This window comes from Mesocricetus auratus, unplaced genomic scaffold (genome assembly GCF_017639785.1).
Source record: "Mesocricetus auratus isolate SY011 unplaced genomic scaffold, BCM_Maur_2.0 Super-Scaffold_4256, whole genome shotgun sequence".
Lineage (NCBI taxonomy): Eukaryota > Metazoa > Chordata > Mammalia > Rodentia > Cricetidae > Mesocricetus > Mesocricetus auratus.
Genome location: NW_024429182.1, coordinates 130589624 through 130615258, shown reverse-complemented (window position 1 = coordinate 130615258; position 25635 = coordinate 130589624). Strand labels below are relative to the sequence as shown.

At 41.2% G+C, this 25635-nt stretch overlaps 1 protein-coding gene across 1 annotated transcript in view; it reads left to right on the top strand.

Moving 5' to 3' along the window:
- Chsy1 (chondroitin sulfate synthase 1) overlaps positions 1-25635 on the top strand; it is a 58843-nt gene that overhangs the window by 11202 nt on the left and 22006 nt on the right. The window contains exon 2 of the mRNA XM_013123891.3: positions 2160-2655. Coding sequence (XP_012979345.2) covers positions 2160-2655 — 496 coding nt within the window. The remainder of the gene's footprint in view (positions 1-2159; positions 2656-25635) is intronic.

The following is a 25635-nucleotide window of genomic DNA, read 5'->3' as shown; positions in this document are numbered from 1 at the left end:
CATGTGTTCATTGATCTCTGTTAGGTGCCAAGCATTGCGATTATTTATATTTTCAAAGAATTATTGTGACTAAAAGAAAACAAGGAAGGCCAGACATTAGTGTGTAAGAAGAGCAGTTATCAGGGCTCCTTGATACACTGGCTTCCTGTGGTTAGAGGAGGGCTGGGAAGTGATTTCCCCTACAGACCGGATCAGGTCACAAGAGTGAGTACCTGTAGACTGTCATTTATTCTGTATGTTGTAGGCGCGTGCCAAAGGATTTGTCCCTTTATGGGATATTAACTTCATCTGGCTTGTATTTATTTTCACCTTTTTTTTTTTTTTTTTTGCTTTATTTTGCCTTTTGAAATGGGATCTCATCATGTTGCCCAGACTGATCTCAAACTCATGATCTGAAATGGTCCTGTCCTACCCCTGACTCCTGAGTAGGGATTATAGCCATGTGCTACCATGAATAATTATGTTTTTTAAAGTTTTTTTGTTTTTGGTTTTTGTTTTTTTGAGACAGGGTTTCTCTGTGGCTTTGGAGGCTGTCCTGGAACTAGCTCTTGTAGACCAGGCTGGTCTTGAACTCACAGAGATCTGCCTGCCTCTGCCTCCCGAGTGCTGGGATTAAGGCATGCACCACCACTGCCCGGCTAAAGATTTATTTATTTATTTATTTTATTCTGTGTATATATTTGAGTCTCTATGTGTGTGTTTGTGTGTATTTGTGTCATGTGTACTGGTACTCTTGGAGGCTAGAAGAGAATCCCTTTGAACTGGAGTTGCAAACAGTTGTAAGCTGCTCTGTGTGGGTACTGAGATTAAAGGTGTGTACCACCATGTTGGGCCTTGATTTTCTTAATATTAAATTTACTACAAATTGAGCATCTCTAATGTGGAAATTCAAAATGCCTTAAACTCTGAGACTTTGAGTGCAGTGCTCAAAGTTTCAGGGCACTTGGATATTTGGATTAGGGGGTACTTGACTGGTGAAATCTATACACGTATTTTACAGTGGGAAAAACTCCAGATAAAGGCTATCCAGCCTGTATTTTATTTGTTCTCTGTCATGTTTTTCTTGGAAGTAGTCCATTTAAATGAAAGATTACAGCTAAATTACTGAAGTTCTCAGCAGTAGTAGCCTGAAGCAAGGGAAAGGATATTATGATGACCTTAAATTAGTTCTTCCTAACAGGGCACATTGTTTCTATTTCATTGATTACCAATCTTCCTCTGTCTGGTCCGAAGCAGCTCCTTTTAAACACCTCTGGCTCCTTCAATTCAAATCCACACCTGGGGATTTCAGAGTGCACCTTCCTTTTCTCCTGCAGTGTTCCCTTTGGTGCCTTCCAGGGCTTTCATGACATAGAGGACCACTTCCTGGTAGACCCCCACCTCTAGTTCTGTTGAGCTTTCCTCCTAGTTCCCACATAGCAAACTTGTGCTCTGCACTCTGGGGAAGCCTTAGCATCCTGGCATTTCCCTGTCTCAGGGAAGCATTCTCAGTTCTGGCTCTTCTCTGTCTGCCTGCTGCTTTCTTCAGAACATGTGTATGCTGATAGCCTACACACGTGTGACCATCCTGACAGTGTCTGTCTTGGTGACTGCTCCATGACCCCTAAATGTGCTTTAATTCACCATTGCATCTTTCTTGATTGGCACTTGAGCTTTGCAGCAATATTTGTTGACTAGAAAATTTGATTTTTTTTGTCATTTATTTTTTACATTTTGTTTACTTCGTAGGAGTATGTGGGCCTGTGCATGCCACATATAGACGTCAAAGGACAACTTGTAGGAATTGGTTTTGTCTTTCCAAGTTCAGGTTGGTGTTGGGATTTGGCAGCTTGAGTCTTTGTGGCTTAACCATCCTTATAGAGTTGAGGAGTTTGACAGCAGAAGTTGATGAAATTCAAAAGTTGACCTGACAACCTGGTTCTTGCTGTGGCAATTTGGTTTTAGCTATAACTAGAATTTAATGATCCTTTAAGACCTCACCCTTCCTTTAGTTGGGGTTCTTCTGAAAATGAATCTGGGGTTTGTAATACTCAATGGAGCTTCTATTAGAAGAAGCAGGTAGACCAGATATTTGAAGCAGTCACCCAGTGATTCAGATAAGCAGATAAATTCATTTCTGAAAACAACTGTCCTCTAATCACTACTTATTTTAATTCCAGAACATGGTCCAAGACAATTCCTGGGAAAGTTGAGTTCTTCTCTAGTGAAGGTTCAGATACATCTATACCCATCCCGATAGTGCCGCTTCGAGGTGTAGATGACTCATATCCACCCCAGAAGAAGTCTTTCATGATGCTCAAGTACATGTATGACCACTACTTGGACAAGTATGAATGGTTTATGAGAGCAGATGATGATGTTTACATCAAAGGAGATCGTCTGGAGAGTTTTCTGAGGAGTTTGAATAGCAGCGAGCCCCTCTTCCTCGGGCAGACAGGACTGGGCACCACAGAAGAAATGGGGAAACTGGCCCTTGAGCCTGGAGAGAACTTCTGCATGGGAGGGCCAGGTGTGATTCTGAGCCGGGAGGTGCTTCGGAGAATGGCACCACATATTGGCAAGTGTCTTCGGGAAATGTACACCACCCATGAGGATGTCGAGGTGGGAAGATGTGTCCGGAGGTTCGCAGGCGTGCAGTGTGTCTGGTCATATGAGGTAAGAGCAGAATTCTTTACGTGGGAAAGCCATCAGTTTTGCCTTTTGAGTTCTGAATCAATCAGGAAACTAGCAATATTAGTCTCTTTAGGGTTAAAGCTGGTATAAATTGTTAGTACATGCTTTAGCCTTAGTTTTTATTTTTTTAAATTCTTACTACCCTGATTTCCCCTGGCCTTTAGAGCATGCCTTCTGTACTTCCTGATGTCTTTTTAAATAAGTAATGGTACTCATAGTTTGAAGAAACCTAGGGTTTACTGATGGAACTAGTGACATTTTTCCATGGCATGCAGAACATCTGATTTCTGTAAGAGCATAGGATGCTTCCTTCTTTTCTGTTTCCCAGAGGCCTCTACTTTCATGTGGTCAAGATAACATACACACTTATAAAATGGTTAGTGATGAGAAATGGTCGGGGGCTTTTGGCTTGGCATTTGGGAGCAGGGGCTGCAGCACATGCATCTGGCATGTGCTTAGCATCCCTGAGGGCATTGCCAATACAAAACGAAATAAATGTTACAAGCCTTGACCTTTGTCTGTAAGCTTATGATACAGTCATTCCATTCACATTAGGTGGTAGACTATTCTGAGTTATTTTAACACACGAAACCTTTATGGGAATTTGCTTGCAGGTATTTTTTTTTTTTTTTGGATTTTGAAAAAATATACTTTAATATCATTAATTCTCATTCATTTTTCTGTTATTGAAGATCAAATACCAAGTCTGGTAGATGCCAAACAAGCACTCTAATATTGAGCTATATGGAGTTTTAAAACAGTATGGCCCACATAGACTCATGTATTTGAATGCCCATAGGGAGTGGCTCTGTTAGGAGGTCTGGCTTTGTTGGAATAGGTGTCGACTTGCTTGAGAAAGTATGTCACTGTGGAGGCAGGCTTTGAGATCTTATATGCTCAAGCTACACCCAGTGTGGACTTGCAGGTATTTTTAATAAGGGGACATAAGTTAATTTTCTGTTTTATTGCACATGTGTGCCTTTTGCCCATAGTTTCAAGATCTAATAACAACAGTGTGGTAGTTTGAATGTAATTGGCTCCCATAAACTGTAGGGAATGGCACTATTGAGAGGTGTGGCTTTGTTAGAATAGGTCAACTATTGGTGGTTGTGAAGAGCAGAGGGAACTGCTGGACTTTGCCCAAGCAAGAACATGTCCTCCTGTGTGAGCTCTCAGCTCTTTCCAAAGCACTTGAGGGAAGGAGCATGCTTTTGCTTGTGCCTGCCTCCCCAAACCCCCAACTTGTTATTAAATGTCCTCCAATCATTTTGTTAACTTGTGCCTATATTTTTAGGGAATTAGACATTTTAAAATGTACAGGAATGGTCTTAATGTAATTTTTAATTATACAGTAAGAAAGGGGGTATTTTAAATACTAAATATGGTGTGAAGAAGCCCTTTAATCTCTTATGTTCCATTGCCTGGTGGTTGTGCACCAGGCCTGGGAGCTCTCTTTTGTCATGAACGTTTGCAATGAGGAAAGCTGTGTATTGTTTATTTCTGTGAAGTGACACCATGCAAGGCAGCTTACAACAGAAAGCATTTAACTGGGGGCTTGCTTACAGTGTCAGAGGGTGAGCAAGATGGTAGCACAGGCAGGCATGGCTCTGGAGCAGTAGCTGAGAGTTTTCTTTACCTCCTGATCCACAGGCAACAGGCAGATGAAGAGAAAAACTGGGCCTTTTGTGGGCTTTTGAAACTTCATTGCTGACCCCCAGTGATATAGCTCCTCCAACATAACCATACTACCTAATCCTTCCCAAACAGTTCCACTGACAACTAAGCATTCAAATGTAGGAGCCTTTGGGGGCCATTCTCAATTAAACCATCACAAAAGCCATTTAAGTATTTCATGCTGTGTTAAGTAGATTACAACTGGCAATGTTTCTGCATATTCTCCATCCTTAATTAAATAGTTATGCCATAACATACTTTATGGCTAAAATATATGATGCTTTGTATATTTTAGAATGCTTTGTCTTGCTGACATTATAGAGGGCAAGCTTGCTTTTTGTTGTTTTGAGACAGGATCTCCTTGGTAGCCCAGGTTGATTGGTGAGCCTGCTCTGTAGCTAAGACACCTTGGAATGCTGCCTTCTGCCCCCACAGTGCAGGGATTACTGGTATAAGCCACTATGTCTGTGTGGGTGGATGGAGGACAGGGTCTCACTCTGGAGTGCAGCCTGGCCTAGAATTCACTGATCTCAGGTTTTGGCCACCACTCTTACACAGCCCGGGCCATTTTTGAGAATTAGAAAATAATTGTGTCTTGATATAGTCATTAATACCTTACAGATACTACTAGATGAAGTCAGTATCTTGAGTTAGAGCAAGAACTTTGATTTAATGCCAGTGCCAAACTGTTGGAGTAAAGTGGGGTCTAGAGATCCAGGACTTAAAAGGCCAAGGGCTGAGTTGCCATTCATTTTGAGGTAATCTGACATGAAAGCTGCAAATAGCATGGCAAGGAATACCTGTGACCATCAATATCACAGACACTGGGACTTTGCACCTTGTAAATAGCCTTACTGGCTCAGAGAATCTGATTGGTAAGTCCCTACCTCTCCTGGTGTTCCCTCTTGGCCTGGGGAGGAGCTGCCTTATAACACCAGCGGGGGGGGGGGCACATGGACGACTCTCCCCAGGAATGTGGGCTAGCAGGCAGCAGGCAGGAATGTCCCTGCTGCTTTGCAGTTCTTTAAATGCATTGTGATGACATTGATGTTCCTAGATTATATTGGCTGTCTCTCCCCTGGGTTTGTGCCAGAGGCTCCTCCCTTCAGCTGTGCTGACAGTTCTATTTTCTGTAAGTTGCCTGCCTGCTCACAGTTTGGCCCATGTTTCTCATGGAATGCTTTCTGTTTTAGTATTTTGTTCAAGTGCTTTGTTCTCAACACAGTATCTTCTAGACTATGTGTTCTGTCCTTTTGCCTTCACTGAATTGTAGAATTTTAAAAATTGGCTAGTTGTGAGTCTAAATCTAATTTAACATAACCTTTCTTAGATGGCTTGTGCTTTTTAATGTTTTTATTTGTTTATTTTTTTTAGTAATGTGTGGGTGTTTGCCTTCATGTATGTCTATGCACCATTCATGTACATTGCTCACAGAGGCCAGGAGAGGGTTTGATTCCCCCAGAACTGGAGCTGATATGTGGTTGCTGGCAGCTGAACCTGGGTCATCCTCTGGAAGAGCAAGCAGCCAGTGCTCTTAATCATTAAGCCATCTCTTCAGCCCATCTTTTTAGTGTATTAAAAAATTGTTTCTCCTTTGAGTCATACAAATTTTATCCTGTGCTTTTCTGTGTTTAAAATTTTACCCTCTTACTCTTGTGGGAGGGCCTAGGCCCTGCCATGGATGAAATGACAGACTATGGAGATCCACCATGGAGGGCCTCACCCTCCCTGGGGATTGAAGTGGAGAATGAATGGGGGACTTGGGGGCCTGGTAGGGAGGGGAGGAGGGAAGGGAGAGGGAGCTGGGACTAACATGTGAAACAAACTTGTTTCTAACTTAAATAAAAAAAATAATAAATAAAACCCAAGTAACCAGAAAAAGAAAAAAAATTACCCTTTTACATATAGTTCTTCATTCTCATTTTAAGAAATACATTATCTGGAACATTTATCATTGGATCATCCTGCCTGGTACCTGAACCCTCCCCCCATCACTAAGAGATTCCATGTTCAACATTCAGGCAAGATTAATCCTTCCTTAAACTTCCTGAAAGATAATTACATTAAGCTTTGAGCCTTGGAAGGTACTTATTTTTCTCTATTATAAGCTTAGCCAAAGGAGTAATTTTTTTTAATTGCCTTGAAGTAGAAATAATTCCTCCAGTAATAGCTCTGTAATTAAAATGACTCACGAGGAACAGTTGTCAAAGCCAAAACTCAGGTTTATTTCTAAGCTTTTTTTTTATTGTTATTATTGCTGGTATTTATTAACTGCCTTTTAAACACTTGATTTTTTTTAAATGATTTTAGTTTTACAGATAAGTTAAAGCAAAGTAAGAATTGGTCTAGAAGCTTAAATACTGGTTAAGTCTGGTACCCTTCACATGGGGTGGACACTGTTACCTCAAGTTACTAACAGTTTCTGAGATGGAATGTTGAAGAGTTGGGAAAAGTGATTTGTTTTATTTAGACATATGTATAAGCTATTACTATATCATTGTTTTAAAAGAGGGAACAAGAAGAAAGGTTTTTTGGTTCTGTAAATTTATTGGCTCGGTTTCTTAGCCTCTGATGGATTGGAATAGCAAATTTTAGGGCCTGAGGACATTGTTATGCAAGCATCAAGGGCTGAGTTAGTACCCAATACTTACCTAATTCCAGAGCTGGGGTTACAGACAGGAGAGTTCCTGAGAGTTCCTGGCCAAGTAATCGAATTGGATCAGCCAGGTTCAGTGAAGGACCCTGTCTCAAAACACAGACATGTATACACACGCACACACAGAGGCTACTGTAAGAAAACCATACCAGCAAGCAGTGAGTAGGAGTAGCTTAAAAGAAAGAGGAAAATTGGAGAAAGGAAGACCAGCCATTGCTCTATGGACTGTTAATTCTATCCCACTATGGTTAAAGAATGTATTTTGTGTAGGTTTGTATTTAAAATGTATCGAGACTTTATGATTCAACATATAGTTGGTCTCTATTGGAAAATGTTTCATATGTACTTGAGTAATATGTCTTCTACTGTTGGTGAATTATTATTCTATAGATCTGTTAGGGTTAATTTAAATGTTTGTAGGATCAGGAGAGATGATTCAGTCTGTAAACAGCTGTCTGCGCAAGTATAAGAACCCAGTACGGGATCCCCAGCAATTAAAGAAGACACCAAACATGTGCACATATAACCAACGTGCTTATGTACACATGAGCACACACAAAATATTGATCAAATCTTCTGGATTTTTGTTGTTGTTATTGTTTGTTGCTATATAATCCTATCCATTATTGGAAATGAAACACACATACACAAAATGTTGACCAAATTTTCTGGGTTTTGGTTGATTTTATTTTCTTTGTCTAGTATGCTATCCATTATGAACCTAGACCATTGAAGTCTACTATTGCTGAAGTAGTTGTTTCTTTCATTCCTTGTCAGTGTTTTCTTTATTTCGGAGCTCATTTTTTAGATGCATGTTTTTTATAATTAACATTTTTCTGGCAGATGGATGCTTTCACCGTGGTAAAGTCCCATCTTTGCCTGTGTTACAGTTTTTGCCCTCCTCTGTTCTGCTTTCTGAGCATCCCTTGTGTGTGATGTGTCTCTTTACCATGCGGCTCTTTGGGGAATTTCTGGCTCTCCAGTGTGTGGTGTCTGTGTTCATTCTTGAGTTTGTTGAGATCCTTGTTTGAGTGGCCTGTTTTTCCTCAGTTTTGGTAATTTCTCAGCCATGTTTTCCTGATTGTTCCTTCTGTCAGTCCCCAGCTCCCTTCTGTGTCTTTTCCTTCTGTAACTCCCATGCGATTGTACTTAGGCTCTGTTCATTTTTGTTCATGCTGTTCTCCTTTCCTCACACAGGATAATCTGACCTGTCTTCAGGTTCACTGATGATGTCTCTTCTGCCTGTTCAAATCTGTTAGTTTTCGTTTCAGGTATTGTACTTTTCTACTCCAGAATTTCTTTGGCTCTTTAAAAAAGCTTTAGTTTCTTACCTCTAATAGCATCTCCTCACAAACACTCATGTGTTCATTCTTATTTATTTGCATGTTGGTAGCAATTAGATATTTATTCTTAAGTGTGGTAACTGTAGAAATCAGAGTCTGCCCCTCACTCAGAATGCCAGTGCTGTTTGGTGACTTTTCAGAGCAGTCCTGTAACAGTTTCAGTCTGTTCAGTCCTCAGTTGGAGATACTTAGATGCCTAGAACCAATAAGTCTTGTACTCTGTTGAGGAGATTGCACGTGTATGCATGAGTTCATGCTTGCTCCAAACCTGTCAGACAGCTTGAAAACTGCAAACAGCCTTATGACCATCCAGAAATGAGAACTAACCTGAGGACGTGCATAACCCCTGCTTGCATGGTTATGGTCTTCTAGTATATTCTTCCAGTATATTCATGGGAACTTTTCAGAGTCTCTTTTGGAACTCTTTATTATTATGAAAGAGCACATGCCAAGGCATGTGAATGAAAGCCACAGGATGATTTTATGAATCCATCTTTATGTGGGTTATGGGGATCCATCTCAGATTGTCAGGTTTGTGTTGTCAGGTACTAAGCCTCATTACCCACTGAGCCATCTTGCCTGCTCTCCCCTTTCTTTTTTGAGACAGGGTCTCTTACTATGTAGCTCTGTCTGTCCTGGAGTCACTATGCCAGGCTGTGCTTAAACTCCTCTAACCTGTTTCCTGGTGCTGCGATTAAAGGCATGCACTCCCTTGCCTCATTTTTTTGTTTGTTTGGTTTTTTAAGGTTATTTTATTTATGTGTGTGAATGCTATTGCATGGGTCCTGAGATTTGAACTTAGATCCTTATGATTGAGCAGCAAGCACTGCTAACTGCTAACCTATCTTTCCAGTCCTACCCACTCTCCCTCCCTCCCTCCTTCCCTCCCTTCCTCCCTCCCTCCCTCCCTCCCTCCCTCCCTCCCTCCCTTCCTTCCTTCCTCCCTTCCTTTTTGTTGTTACTGTTTTTTTTGTTTTCAGGACAGGGTTCCTGTGTAGCCTTAGCTGTTCTGGAACTTGCTCTATAGATCAGGCTGGCCTTGAATTCTGCCTGCCTCTGCCTTCCAAGTGTTGGCATTAAAGGTATATGCTGCAATGCCCACCAACTGCCCCCATTTTGTAAAAGTTTTCTCATTAGTCTTCTGTTGCCTTGACTATTAACTATCATGTGAGCAGTGTAATAGTCATATGGAACAAATACTATCCCTTTGCCCTTATCTTAAGCCAAAGATGCTATTTGCAATCAGAAAGCTCACAGTCTAGTTAAATAAAAGGAGCTTTGTAAAGTGGGTCTTTCAGGAAACTTACCAGACAAATAATTACAGTTCTTTGGAAATGGTGTTTTTAAATTATGTGTATGCATGTGTGTCTGTATGTGGGTATGTGCATACAAGTGCCCATGAAAGCCAGCAGAGAGGGTATTGGATACCTCAAGAGCAGAGGTTACAGGCAATTGTGAGCCACCCAGTGTGGGGGCAGGGTCCTCTATAAGAGCAGCAGATGCTCTTAACCACTGAGACGGCTTTCTAGTTCTGGAGTAGGGTTTTGAAGGAAATTCATGACACACTCTGACCCCTCCAGGGACTTCCAGACTGCTTATTTTCACTGTGATCATAGTCAAGGCTAGCATAGATCTGGAAAATGAATTAGATACAGAGTAAGTTCTAAGGCCATAGAGCTCACTGTTTGCACAGGCTTGCTGCTTCTCTTGTGTAAATGCTCCCTGGATTACCCACATAGAATTCATAGTCCTGAAAAGGCTACTTTTGGGCATTCTCACCAGTGCTCTATACTTTAACAGAGGACAGAAGTTTTTGATTGCTTATTCTTCTCTTTTCATTTACTTTTATTGGATGCTAGGCTCACAGCTTAAAGTGTCTTTTCACATAGACACATTATTCTTTTTTGGTTTTTCGAGACAGTGTTTTTCAGTGTAGCTTTGGAGCCTGTCCTGGAACTTGCTCTGTAGACCAGGCTAGCCTTGAATTCAACAGAGATTCACTTGCCTCTGTTTCCCAAGTGTTGGGATTAAAGGTGTGTGCTACCACTGCCTGGCCTAGATACATTATTCTTAATGTCTCTTTGTACTTTAAGAAGTCAAACAACAGTGCCTAAAAATTTGGAAAACTTCTGAGCATCATGTTCATTTAAAAAATAAAATTTGAACCACTTCTGTTCTGGGGATACTTGTGCACAAAACATAGACCCTTATAGTGATTTGAATGAGAATGGCTTCCATAGCCTCATATGTTTGAACACTGTCCCCAGTTGGTGGAACTGTTTGGAAAGGATTGGGAAATGTAGCCTTATTGGAGGAGGTGTGTCACTTGGGGAGGGCTTTAGGATTTCAAAGGACTCTCTTGCCATTCTCTCTTGCCTCCAGCTTGAGGATCAAGATATAAGTGCCCTGCTTTCTGCTGCCATGCCTTTTCTGTGCCATCATGGACTCTAGCCCTGGGAAACCATAGCCCCATGTGAGATGCTTTCTTTTAGAAGCTGCCTTGGTCCTGTGTTTTATCACAGCAATAGAAATGTAAGGAAGACAACCCTACTCTCACACTCTAGAAGGGATAGGCTGGAGCACAAAGCAATGAACAGCAGTGTGTGTGTGGTCTTAAAGACAGCAAAATGACTAGCATGAGATGTACTGGATGGAGAGGCCAGACTAGCGCAGCAATTGAGATATGGCAGGACCTGGGAGAACATTGGTCACAAGTAGCCCTGGGCTTGAATCACAGTACTTCTCAGTTAGCTGCGTGGTCTTGTGAAACAAGTTACCTAACTTCCCCAAGCCTGGATTTCCTTCAGAATGGCACAGGGTAGAAAGTGCACCTGAAGGAGAGTAGTCAAGGATCATGGTGATGTGTTATCGTAACTGGAGCAGGATAAGAGTTAGTCCTGTGAGATGAGAGGACAGGTCCTGGCATCCTTGGGTAGTAGAAAACTGTCATTCAGAACTCATTCCTGGAGATTTCAATCTATACAGATTTTGACATGTATAAACAGGGTTTTGACTGGTTTGTAAAGAACATTGAATTGGAATCCCTCTTCTTGGATTTGGACTTACAACTGTTAAATCTTCAGTAGCACCTCTGAAATGGTGTATAGGTGGATTAGTTATGCTTGAGAAAGGAAGACTAGCACATGTCTTCATACTCTTGAGTCTGGTAGGCATGTGTTAAAAATGTTCTAAGCTTTATTTCTTAATCACTTTTATTATTAGAAGGTATCATTTTGCCTATTAAACTTTTTTGTGCAATTGACAAGAAGGCTCTTTAGTACATTAACAGGAGGTAGAATAGAGGCATTCTTTTTTTTTTTAACCTTAAACTATAGCCCAGTTGAACTTTCTGTATAGTTGAAAAGTTGAGATCACAGGTGTTATTACTCTCATTCCTCCAGCAGAATGTATACCCTGCCTGCCTTTTAACATGTATGTATTCAAAGTCATTTTGAGATAATAGGAATAAAGTAATTCCTGAATTCCAAGAATTTCTTATCAACATGAAAATGAAAGTGCTTCAGTGTCTACTTGACAAATGGGCAGTAACCAGAACAGAACACTGTGGTCTACACAGGAAAGCAAGGAGATCTGTGCAGCAGTGGAGAGGAGCTCTGTGAATTAGGAGTGCACTATAAGGGACTATGGCAGACTGGGTCTCTTTCTCTAAAGACAATTGGACACCTGGAATGTTCCAATTTTAGTATATGTATTGATAAAGCAAGTACATCTTTAGATTGCTTCAAACAAAGTAACTGTGATACCTTCCCTACTTTTAAGAGGCCAAATGGCAACAGCAAGTTTAAGTTTCTAGTTCTGATATTTAATAACCCTGATTGGTAAATTAATCTGGTGCATTTAGCATAGGAAGTGAGGGACAAAGGTGAGAATGAATTTGACAGTGCAGTATTGGTGGTAAAGGTAGTGTTGCCTGGATTAGGGGAATTGGGTAAAATTGCTTAAGGGTTAGAAGAGTGTTGTAAGTTGATGTGTCACAATATTGTGCAACAGATTTTGTTTAATGAGGATGTTGCATATGTGTGTGTATTTCAAGTACTGGGATTGTCTGTAGATCTTACACCAGGTTGGAATTTATCAAAGGTGGACTTTACAGGAGATTCGCTTCAGTCACTTAGGAGGAATAGTCTCCACTGCCGAACCCAGCCCTGGCATCTTGATAGGTGGAATTTCCCTGTCTACTGTAGTACTTCTCTGATGATTCTTATACCCACTAGACATTCAAAAGTGTCAATTCATTTATACTCACAGGACTTTTATTTTAAGGAGTTAATGGTGTTTGGGAACTGTAGAATTAACATTTCATTGGCATTCCCATTTAACCCTTGTTCTTTTGTAGCAGAAAGAGTTGGACTCCAGTTTTCCAGGAAGCCTATAATTGGGTTGGGGGAAGCCAGATGGGGCACCAGATGTTTCCCTTGGGCTGTGCTTTATAAGGTCAACACTGTGTTCTTTTCTTTTCTCTGAGCCATGATAGCTATTGTATGACCAAATAAAAAATAGGTGAGAATGAAGGCTATTAGTAATCCCTGAGTGACAGCATGAGTCAGTCAGCGTAGATGACAACACAAAGTTTTGACAAGATTTCTTTTCTTTGTTGATACTTGTTCCCACCATGTAGCCTAGGCTGGCCTTAAATTCCCAGTTCTCCTACCTCTATTTTCTGAGGTCTGGTATTACAGGCATGTACCACCACAAACTTAAAACTAAATATTTATTTACATGGTATAGTTGTCAATCCCCGCTGAAAACTCAGCTTTTTAGACTAGCTACTAAGTAATTTAAAGTTTATTTATGTTACTAGTTACATGTTTAAGTAGTTACAAAGTGTGACTTAATGTGAGTCCAGCATCCACAACAAAGTCACAGTGGGATGCCATGTCCATGTTAGATTCTCTCCAATGTGATGGAGTTGAGGACAGCTCACTTCCTCAATGTTAAATCTGTAACCCCAGACTAATCAAGACTAAAGTAGACACTCAAAATATAGAACTTCCTCCAAGACACCTGATCAGGGTTTCGTCCAGTGTCAGAGTCATGAAAAGCAAAGAAAAATGGAGAAACAGGGTGGACACTATGGGAGACTTGAAGACTACATTCATTGTGGGGCCCTGGAGTGGAAGATAAAAGGGAATGGACGGGAAAGCTGGTGGATTGAGAACAGTCTATGACTTAGTGACGAGTGATGTATGATTGTTAATTTCCTCATTTTGATGTGTTTGCTATAGATAAGTAGGATGTGAAACAGGATGAAAGGTGTACCTCTCTGTTTACAACTCTGTAATTGGAAATGGTTTCACTACACTTTTGTTATGAGAGACAGAGACAGACAGAGACAACCATGGGGTATGGGTAGAGGTCAGAGGCTAATCCATGGAGTTGGATCTCCCCTTATATCATGTGTGTCCCAGGCACCAAGCGCAGGCCATGAGACTCAGTGGCAAGTACCTTAACCTCCTGAGCCATTTCACCAGCCCCTCTAAAATTATTTCAAAATTTAAAAAGTTAGAGCAGGAGTGATGGAGGATGTTTCCATCACTTAGAAGATAGAGGAAGAGTAGAAGTTTAAGGTCAACCTCAGCTACTTAGTAAGCTTGAGGACAGCCTAGGTTGCTATATGAGTCTGACTCCAAAAGTGGGGTGGGGACAGTTGGAACGAAGAACCTACATCTAATTGAAGATGAAGGGATTTTGTTGTGGTTGCCGTATCCTGTAAAAACTGCCGTGCTCTGGGAAACTGGGCACAGCAGTACCAGACTGGATCCTCTAAGTGGATATTCTACAGGGTGTGATTTGTAGCCTACTGACTTCTAGGAAATTGAAGACAGAAGAGGTCTTTGTTCTAGAAGGCTGCAGACTTGTAGCTCTCATAAAGAGCTTATCATTGAGCAAGCTTATAATGTGCCATGTCACGACTGTAAAAAATGTGTAATGGGACCATTAAAGCCAACCCTTTTCCTGGGTAGCAAAATCCTTTCAGCATTCACATAGCTATTGAATTCTGATCCCCTGCTGACATCATAGGGAGGGTGGGGGTGGGGGAGAGGGCTGGGGTGTTAGCCTTGCAGGACTCTGCCACTATGGAGATAAAGAAATCTGTGCAGATTTACTTCTTTGATGTCTGGCATTTATTTCCTGAGAAAAACAAGTAAACCCAGAAAGATACTGCATTACTTTTAAAGATTTTAGATTAGGGGATTGAGGACTTACCTTAGTGGTAGAGTCTTATTATGCTCTGTCCCTAGATCCCTTCCCCTAACAACAACAAAAGCTTAGTTTTACTTGTAACAATGTAATTTGAAGGCTTAGTGTCCTTGGCATATATTTATAGATGGATACTGTAATGATTTGGGATTCTGTTTGTCCTATTAGAGTATGATGACATGACTATAGATATGAACATAACCAGGTAATACAAATAAATATGCTTAGCCCCCCCCCCAAATAAAACAACCAGTTTTTCTGTGTAGCTTTGGAATTTTCTCTGTGTCCTGGAATTTTCGCTCTGTAGACCAGGCTGTCCTCGAACTCACAGAGATCTGCCTGCCTCTGCCTCCTAAGTACTGGAATTAAAGGTGTGCACCAGTATACCCAGCTGTTATGTAGTCTTAAGCAAAAGAAGCATGTTACCCAGACAAGGAACCTTCATTAGTGCAAGAACAGAGAGACTCCCTCACCCCATTGCAGCACTGTGGGGCCAAGGGCTGCTCTTGCTGAAGTCACCATCTCTGATAACAGGACCCCTGCCTTGTGAGTATGATATATGAAGTACCTGGCTCACAGTGAGCATTTGACAGTGACCATCCTTACTGCCTGGTTTATCTAATGCAGACCAGCAGGCTGTGCATCTGTTTTCAAGGTCCTCCCATGTTCTCTGTCAAAAACCAGAGCCACTGTGTTCCCAGAGTTAAGCATGTATCAGAGTCATTTAGGGGCTTTTGGTTTTGATTTTTTGTTTGTTTGTTTTTTGAGACAGGGACTTACTAAACAGTTCACAATACTCCTGCATCACACTGTGCACCCCCCTTCTTCCTGTCTTCTCTCCCTGGCCTTAGGATAGAACCTAGGGTCCTGTACATGGTAGACAAGTACTGTCATTGAGATATATCCCCAGCACCAAAGCAAGGGTTACTTGGGGCTCTGCCTTTGTGAGTCTTATTTATTAGCACATCTGGGGACAGCATAGGAAGGAGTATTTCTTTAAAAAAAAAAGTGTGTGCATTTGTGCATGCATGTGTGTGCTGCATGTGCATGTGTACCCATGAAAGCCAGAAGGTGTTGGATTCCCTGGAGCTGGAGGTAGTTATGAGCTGCCCAACATGGGTGCTAGTAAGTAAACTCAGGTCCTCTGGCAGAGCAGCAAGCCCTCTTAATCGCTGAGCATCTCTCCAGCTCCCGCCCCCCCTTAGAAGATAGGTTCTTATGCCAGCATATAATGAGGGTTTAGAAAATTGTTCAGCTGGTGTTTTTTGATGTTGGGTTTGGTCACCCCCACTTCTTTTTATGGTGGCCCATGTGCCTTAGGCATCTGGAATATTAATAGCGTGTATAACATTAATGGATATGTAAAAAATTTAAAGACAAGTCTAAGCAGCTTAGAGATGATAGCATTCTACAGTTTATACTTAGATGATTATTAGCAAACTGAAGACGGTTTGAAAGAGTACATGAATTGTTCATCCATCAGTTACTCATAGGGTCATTATTAAATGCCTCCTGTGTGATTGTGGCACTTTGGTCAGAATGCTGGGGTAAATTTATACATCTTTGCCGTTATGAAGTTCATCTGAGTCAAATAATTTCTGTGACTCACATGATCACAGAAATACAAAGCTTTTGAAAGTTACTTTTTTCACTTAGGAATATGCATTTATTTAAAACAATCAGTAGTCAGTAATTGTACATGTTCTCTACCACATGACATGTGAGATTGAACAACAGGTAGGGTCTCTGCTTGAGTCTGTTGTCCCCTCCTCCAAACATGTGTCATTGCTTGAGGGGATTGCTTAGCTCCTTAGGGTTGTGCTCTAGGAAGGCAAAAGGGCAGAAACTGAGAGTTTGTGAGCCCAGCACCACTTCTCTTGGGATGGGGTAGAGGGAGGAAGAGGGGGACTTAACAGACCAGGTGGGTGGCAGGCAAGTTCCTGGGGAGAGCTCAACGGTAGAGAAAGTCAGCTAGCTGGAAGGCAGTTGAGTACCAGAGCCTTGAGTATAGATAGCACCTGCCCACTTGCTTTAATTTGACCATTTCCCTCAGCAAGTACTGTTTTTCTGCCTCACTTCCAGCCATTCCTTTCATAATGAAAGTGTTAGTGATATAGGGAATATATCCTTGCAGAAAATGGATATTTTTAGAGTAATTTTTGTCATAAAATAGAAAGTACAAGTATAAAGACATTCTTGTAATTTCAGGCAGGGTAAGACAGATAGGTAAGACAGAACCTGACCTCCAAGGAGTTTGTTCCAGAGGAGAGGGATGTGCACAGCAGCGTGTCTCAGAAGCACAAATGGAGCTAAGAACAGATGGTTATAGGAAAGCAGAATAGGATGGATGGGACAAATCGATGTGCATAGTGACTGTAATTCAGAACCTTGTGGAAAGGGTATGAGGCAATGACGGAGGCCATGTGTGCATGCAATGATAACCATATATAATGTGACCATGTTTGAGTTCACATGCAAGGAAAGGAAAAGATTTCAAGATTGAAAAGGAGCTAGGATTATAGTTCAATTAGAGGGCCCGGCTAGCATGGCTGAAGTCTTAGTCTCTATCCCAGCAACATATAAACCAGATACAGTAGTGCATTCCTATAATCGCAGCATTCTGCACATGGAGGCAGGAGTGGTGGGAATTTAAGTCCATCCTTGCCAACATAGTGAGTTTGAGGCCACCCTGTGCTATGTGAAAACGGGCCAGCAAGATGCCGGGGAGGGTGAAAGCACTTGCTGCCAGATTCCATGGTCTGAGTTTAATTTTGGGAAATTAATGGTGGAAGGATAGAACCGATTCCTACAAGTTTTTCTCTGACTTACAGGGACATACTGTCATATTTTCACACACACGCACTTGCTGCAAGGTACTACAAAATGTAATTAAAATATTAAAAATCAAATGGCATTAAATTGGAAGTAATAAGAATGCTGTAAGTCCATAATTGAAAATTAATTTTGAGTATGTGAATTTAAAATTTATAAAATCATGTAATTTTGGAAAGGATGATTTAAGATTAAAGGAGAGGGAGATAGAGTGCCATGGCAGCTGAGTGAAAGGATTACTTAATAACTGTCAAATTCTGTGTGCTTAACCCTTCTGTTCCTCCCTGTTTTGTTTGTTTCTTTGTTTGTTTGAAACACAGTGTCTCTGTATAGCCCTGGCTGTCCTGGAACTTATTTTGTAGACCATTTCAAACTTAAGTGGGCTCTTCTTGACTTTGTAAGCTCATATTGGTAGTATACTAGATAGAAAACTATAAAATTTTAAGGTCTGTGACTTAAAGTCTTAGCTGGTATTCTGGGGTGTTAAAACACTTCTTTCAGTTGCCAGTGTAAACCACATTACAGAGGATGTACTCAATTGACAAATTAGTCCTTGTTTTCTTTAAGATGGCAGACGAAACATGTGAAGGCTTTAAGTGAGATTAACATGTATCTTAATCATTATCTCCCAGGAAAAGGACATACAGGTGCATTGTGATAGAAAGTAGTAAAATAAGTACCACTGTATTTTGTTTTGCACAGGTCCTGGTTTGCAGGTGGTCAGTGTGTATCAGGTGGGGCTGGCAGATAGATGAGATGGGCTGTGCCCAGTGATGTGAGGTTGGTGCACCTTTAACAGATGTGTGCTGAGGCTGAGGTTGGCAGACGGGAGGCAGGAGGGTGATGACCCTGATGACTGTGCCTAGCACATTTCAATGCTGGCTTTTTAAATGCCTGCATGGCAGGTTAATGGATCCTGGTCACATGGGCTGACAAACACAAAAAAATGGATAACCATTTCTAGACTCCCTATGTTGGATCAAAAGTCTGTTTTCACTGGGGAAAAAAATGGGACAGTGGCTAGATTGCTCTTGGGTATATAATAAGGCTCTGTCAAACAACAAAGGGAGTCTTAATTGTATTCCATTTGTTTGTTTTTAAATAATAATTGATACTTGGATCTAGAGACTACATCTTTGATACTTTTTAAAATTGGTGTTTCTCTTGGGACTGGTTCTTTCTCCTACCTTTCAAGGTCACATTTAATTCTGTTTAATTCTGTTTTCGTCTTTGCTATAGTAGTAGTTAGTAGAGAATATATGTCGCACCTGCTGTGCGGCCTGCATCCAAGAATGTAGGGAGGTGGTCGGGATAGATGACACAGAGACCGGTCGGTTGCTTTAAGAAAACTTTATGCTTCCCAAGTCAGCTTAGGAGGAGACCCCAGTCCGCTTAGGAGAGCTCTCAGGAGAAGTCCCTGGAGAAGTCTCAGGAGAAGTCTCTGGAGAAGTCTCAGGAGAAGTCTCTCCAAGAAAAAAGAGCTTCCCTTTTTAAGGACTTTTGCCATCCATTTACATACCATTCTTTCCACTTCTCACCCTCCTGGCTGGTGGTTTAATCTCCGGCCCCAGAATCGGGGAGACACCACAGGGGGCAGGGACAGGAAGAGGCATCTAGCCATAGGGGGTGTGACAGTCATGGTATTTCAGTGAGCAAGCCCTTATCTGAGCCCTATGAAGCTTTAAAGCACTGAATTGTTTCCAGTAAACATTACACAGATGCCTGCTCCCAGGCCGAAGGGGAAGTGGGTTTCTGCTCAAGGTCTGGTGTCCCCACAAATATATCATGCAGTTTTGTCTTAGTAAATGACTATAAGTTAATATCATTTCCCAGTAATACATGGATTTTAGAACTCCATTTTACTCCTGCTATTTGGTCTACTGCCACCTGTCTGTATATCCTGTAAGGTGTGGTTTATAACGTTCTGAGTATACATTTCAGTTTACATTCAAAGTTACCCTTCTTTTATTCTTTATAGTTCCTTCATCTCTGTTCTCTCATCTGGAATCATTCTTACTTTCAGAAGAATTTAATTCCTTCAGGTTTTCGTTAACGCCTGCCTTCTGTTTTAAGTTGTTTTTGTTTGTTGTATGCTTCTGCAACACTTTATTATACCAGTAACACTTTTATTTATCTGCTGATTATTTGTCTGCCATCCATACATCTATCTATCCATCTTATTTTTTGATACATTTCAAAGTAAATTACAATGGCATACTATCCTCTGATTTCAGGATGCCTATAATTACCTAGATTTTGCTGCTGTTTTGTGTGTGAACATGGTCACACTGTGTGGGTGCATGTTGTATGTGCACATTTGTCAAAGGCCAGGGGTTGATGTTGGGTGTCTTCTTCTGTTACTCCATATTATCTTTTGAGAAAGGGTCTGCCCTTGAACCTAGAGTGCAGCAGTTCAGCTAAAGTAGCTGTCTTTGAGCTTCAGGGATCCTTGTGTCAGCCCTTTCTCGGGGCTAGGATATGAAGCATATTGCCAGGGTTTCTGTGAGCAGGGTCCACACTCGGGCGACGGCTGGGGCAGCAGTGCTTGCTGCACTCACTACTGCCTGAGCCGTCTCTCCAGTTCACATTAGCTGTTCTCCCCATTGGTGGGTAGTCTGTTCAATTATTTACATGTAACAGATGAACAGATCTGACACATAGTCAGTCCCCTCTTGACAAGTATGTATACCTGTGCTCCCTGATCTGTTGTTAGCATCACCCCAATAACCCCTGTTGAGAGGGTTTTTGTGTGAAACTTGTTTTACTGTTGCAGAATGGTTTTGAGACTCATCCCTGTGGTTATGTGTTTTGTAGTTTGTCTTTCTGACTGTTGAATGGGGTTTAATTTTACTGTTATGAGTGAACAAACTTGTATATGAATTTTGTATGGACATTGCTTTTATTTTTTGAATAAATATCAGAAGTAGAGTTACTGGTTTAGAGGGTGGGTATATTTTATAAGAAATGGCTATGTTTTTCTCTAAGGGTAGTTGTGCCATATTAACTCTCAACCACACTATATGAAGAATTCAGGTCACTTTGCCTCATGTTCTCAATAGCATTTCTGTTTCCAGTTGCCCCATACTTAATGTTTTTGTGGGGTGCATGCATATGTGTATGCGCTTGCTCCATAGCATGTGTGTGGAAACTAAAGGGCTTGTAGGAGTCAGTTACCTCCATGTGCCATATGGGCCCGGGGATCAAACCCAGGTGTGCCAGGCTTGACTATGGGTGTCTTTCTTTGCTGAGCCATCTTGCCAGCTCTGGTTTCGTTTTTTTGAGATAGAGCAGTCCAGGCTAGTCTCACCTCTCATCTTTCTGCCTTTATCTCCCAAGTTCTGGGACTACAGACATGTACCATCACATCCAGTGTAGTATATTTCATGATTTGGGTTTTCTGGTGATATTTTTTAGTTGTCCACTGGAGTTGTCCATTATCATCCTTTTTTTTTAAACATTAGTTACATCTTTAAAGAGTTGTATCTGATAAATGTTGATCTCATGTCTACACCTCATCTCACTTTTCCATTGCTTGGTCTTTGTGGAAGTTAAGTACTTGTTGGACTGCCTGGATTGGGACAAACCTAGGACTAGTAAAGTCCACAAGGAGAGTGTGTGAACATAGGGTAGTAACTGGAGGAAAGGCCTGCTCAATGTGTGCGGTGCCATCCTGTAGACTGGAGGCCTGAAAAGTAGCTCTGCCCATTCCTTTTCTCTGCTTCCTGCATGGTCATGCACTCTCCTCTTCCCTGAGGCTCCCAATGCCATGCCCTGCCTCTGGAGCCACAAAGTAAGTAATTCCTCCTGCAAGTCGTTTCTGTCTAATTTGCCCACAGTTTGACATCGATATGTCTAATAACTCTTGACAAATAGCAGATGTGTAAAATTGGAAAGTTTTGGATATGGGTATTTTCCCCAAGTAAGGTTGTAATTATGCTTCCAAGAGACACTTATTGTGTGACACGTTACACACTTCAGATGGAGATATAGCTGGTTCAAAACTGCTTCATTGTTCTAAGATTACTGTTTCTGGGTTATTTCTGCTCTGAAAATATAGCTTTCCAATCTCTTCAGTTGTCTGTATGCATTTCCTCAAATTTAATAAGCATATACTCTACCATGTAGTTACACCCTCACCCTTTAACACTGGGTTTTATGTTTTGTTTTTATTACAACGTGGGCTATAATTTCTGTTGAGACACAGAATTTAGTTCTAAATCTGAAGAAAATGGGACTTGAGATTGAATGTAGTCATATTCCTATCCACCTAGGCACTGCGGCTTTTTTAGATTGTCACTGTTCTTACATTAGGGTGGATTTTGTATTCATAGACAGATACGGTCTTAAGAGGCTGATATTCAAGGTGTAATGGGACTCTTAGTTTCCTTTTCTGTTGCAGCCTTGCTTTATATGTAAAACCATGAGTGTGATAATGCCTCCCTAACTTCCTTGTCCAAGTAGTAGGGAAAAAGTCCTCACCAACAGAAGGTGTTGGCTGAGCTCAGACTAATTTAAGTAACGTGCAATGAGTCCTCAAATCAAGGTTAAAGCCCATGTTAACTTTTGAGCTTCCACCTCTCTGTTGGTTTTTGACATTGATGCTATTCCCCCCCCCCACACACATGCACACACGCCCACATACATATATGTACATTAACTAAGGAGTGCTACTGTGTGTGTTCTGCAGTTGGTATGAGCTGTTGAAGCAGTCTCAGATAGGGCTGTGTGACCTGTCCTGGAAACTCAGCACAGGAAGTGCAGATTCTTTCACCACTCTTTACCCTCCTCGCTTAACTTGACAGGAAATGTCTTATTGCTATGTAACTGCTCACTTGTATTGGTTGTTTTTGTTCAGTTTTTTTTCCCTATGTTACATCAAATTTCTATAAGTCAGCCTCATAACCATCAATATTTAACCTTTTTTCTTTCCTTCCTTTTTACTATGTTTTTAAATCTGTGTGTAAGTCTTCATTTTATGAAATGGAGTTTTAAATACCTTGAGTGTTAGGTCTCTTGTTCCATGTTCACTCTGAAGCAGGTCATCAGATTGATTTTTTCATGACTGACACTCTTAGAGATCACAGGCTAGTATACTAATCAGTTTGGATTGATTTCCTGTGAGTTGGTTCTCATTGTGCACTTGAGATAGAAGAGCTACACTGCCTTGTGTTCTCAGTATGTGGTTTTGATTTGCTCCATTGGGGGTGCTGGTCAGGTTCTCCATTGTAGAGTTACCCTTCTGTGATAAAATTAGTGTAAAAGCAACAAGCATCTTTGTGGGGAGCTCCTCAGAGTCTCTAAATACTCTGCTCACTTGGCACCACACCAGCTGGCCTTAACACTCACCAGTGCCTCCTGGCTGAATAAATAACCATTCCTTCTGCTGCTTCTAGTTGAAAGTAAAGGGTGTTCCCATCCTGTTTCTCCTCCTGTGTTTGTACCTGTAGACTCTTGCATTTCCGTCTCGTTCAATGGGTTACACTTTCTTCCTTTGTTCTGCCTTCCTGTTGAAATCTTGCCAGGTTTGTAGTGCTTCCTCACTGGCTTCTGTCTTTCAGATAGGCCTTTGTCCTTCTTGATTACTTTCTTGCTTTCTGCTGTTCCAAACCTATATTTTTCATACCCTAATCCTACAACTGAGACCCTCATTCTGGACAGTGGAAAACAGAGAAACTAAGGCACCTTCCCTGCTTTAAGGTGTTGCTGTTCACAGCCATGGTTAGTGGACTAAACCAAAGAACAGAAGAGGTCTTGCACATTTGAGTGGATTCATGTCTGTCTGTTAGTTCATGCTGATACCCAAAACTCATTTCTTATTCATTTCTTTCCATATAGGTAATTCCTTTCTTGGACAGGTAAGGATCCATCATTCTTGGGTAGAGTTATTTACTGCACCTTGTATGAGAACAGTACCCTGTGGCCTCCACATTCCCACCATGCTTCCAGGGCCCTCCTCACACCTGTGCTGATGATGGCTGTGTTAGGTCACCCCACTGCCAGTCCCAGTTCCTGTAGAAGCTTTTTCACTGGCATCTGACGTCCCCTCTTGGGCTCTTGAGCCTACCTTGCACCCTGCCCTGTTTTGTGCTTCAGGACTAAGGCTCAGATAGGTCTTGAAAGAAGTCTGAACCCATCTTGGAATCAGCTGTCTGCCTGCTGCTGGAGATTGGGGCAAACCAGGGCCCTGACACACGCCAAGCATGCACTCTGCCACTGGCGCCTGAAAGCAGGTTTTTAATTTTAGCAACAACCCTAGAAAATGCCCAAGTCTTTAATGTGCTAATATAGGCTTCATGTTAAGAGTATGAAATTAGCAGGGCGTTGGTGGCGCACGCCTTTAATCCCAGCATTCAGAAGGCAGAGGCACGCGGATCTCTGTGAGGTCGATGCTAGCCTGGTTTACAGAGTGAGGGCCAGGATAGGCTCCAAAGCTACACAGAGAAACCCTGCCTCAAAAAACAAAACAAACAACAAAAAAGAAAACAAAGAGTGTGAAATATGTAATTGCTAAATTTCAAAAAACAAAGCAAAACAATGAGGTTATTTCTTTCTTGATAGTATGTTTGTATTTATGTTGGGTGTTTGTGCCAGACATTTGCCTGTAAACATTTTTTAAAAAAGATTTCATTATGGCACTTAATTAAAAGATTTATTTTTAAAATTATATATGTTGGGGGATGGAGGGTTTTGCACATCAGTGAAATTGCCCACAGATGCTAAAAGAGGATGTTGAACCTTCTGGATCTGGAGTTATTGGCAATTGTGAACTGTGGATGCTGGCAACTGAACTCGGGTCTTCTACAAGAACAGTAATATCTGCTAAGCCATCTCTCCAACCCCACGACACCTAATGTGTGGTAAACTTCCATATATAGAGAATGCAATAAAGGTCTCTTGAATTTTAAGAAAATGCTCTGCCAACACGGAAATGAAATACTATATAAATGGGAGTATTGTTGGCAGCCAGTATTATGAGCTGTTCTCTGACAACTCCAACCAGTGAGTGATTAACAGTAAAGAAGCATTCAGAGATAACCAGTCCTGCCCTCTAGGGGGTTCATGGTGCAATTGTCTCCCTTTTAAGCCAAATGTTATGTTCACACATTGGCTATAGAGGAAAAGCTTTGTCGTTCCATGTTAGGTAGTGAGTAGTTTCTTTTTTCTTTTTGATGGTAGCTCTTGTGTTAATATTAAAAGTATTTGTTGGGGATAAAAATCTTTGTGAGACATACACAGATTTGTTTCAGATGTCTTCTTAGGAGTTTTCCATGCTCTTTTCTGTTTGGGATGGTTTGGTTTCTCCTAAGTAAAATTTTAATTTGGAACCAGGTTTCTCCATGGCATGCGTAGATGGACATACTTGAACTGTAAATTCTACCTTAAGTTTGAGAGAGGAGAGAACATGTTTCTAATGAGCATCACACACTTACATGTATTTATAGGCATAAATATGGGAAGGAAAAAAATTTCTGCCCTTACTGGAACACTGCTTTGGGCTATGCCCCCAAACCATGAATATTTACTCACTTCTCTCTGCCATAAGTAGTAGTTCTGTGTGGGATGAAACCCAGAAAATGGCATGCTTTCTCACAGCTGATAGTCTGTTTTCTTTTGTAGCCATTTCATTCATGTGGTCCAACACTGCTGCTTATGTTTGCATTCTGGCAAATGGTTTACTGTGTGCTTCTTTCCAAAACATTCTCACAGGAAGCAGGCTCAATAGTGGCATATCCCTGAGCAGGAGTGGTCCTTAGCATCCTTGTTGCTGAATCAAGGGATGAGGACTCTTGGCTGTGGCGGTCAGGAATGTCTCCAATATCCTCCACCTGGTTTCATTGGCTCAGGTCCTTCTTTGAGTAGATCATACGATTCTTGAGAAACACATCCCAGGGAATTAGTCCTACTGATTTGAAAACTGTTGAATTTTTCCTTGTCTGTCTAGTTTGACACCTTGGAACAGGAACCATCCCTGCTTGTATAGCTCTCAACTTGGAGCCTGTCCCGGGGGAGACATGGGAGTGAGCATGGGTTTGAAATGAAACCTTATTTGTCAATACAGATATAATGTGATATACATCAAAATTGTTGATGTTGTTATTTTAAAGAAGGAACATATTGCTTCCTTAGATAAAATAGAAAATAATACTAGGAACACAGGAGATGGAACAATTTATTAAATCATTTCCAAAACTATGTTCTTTTTTTTTTTAATTCAGAGCCAAATAAGTACGTGCT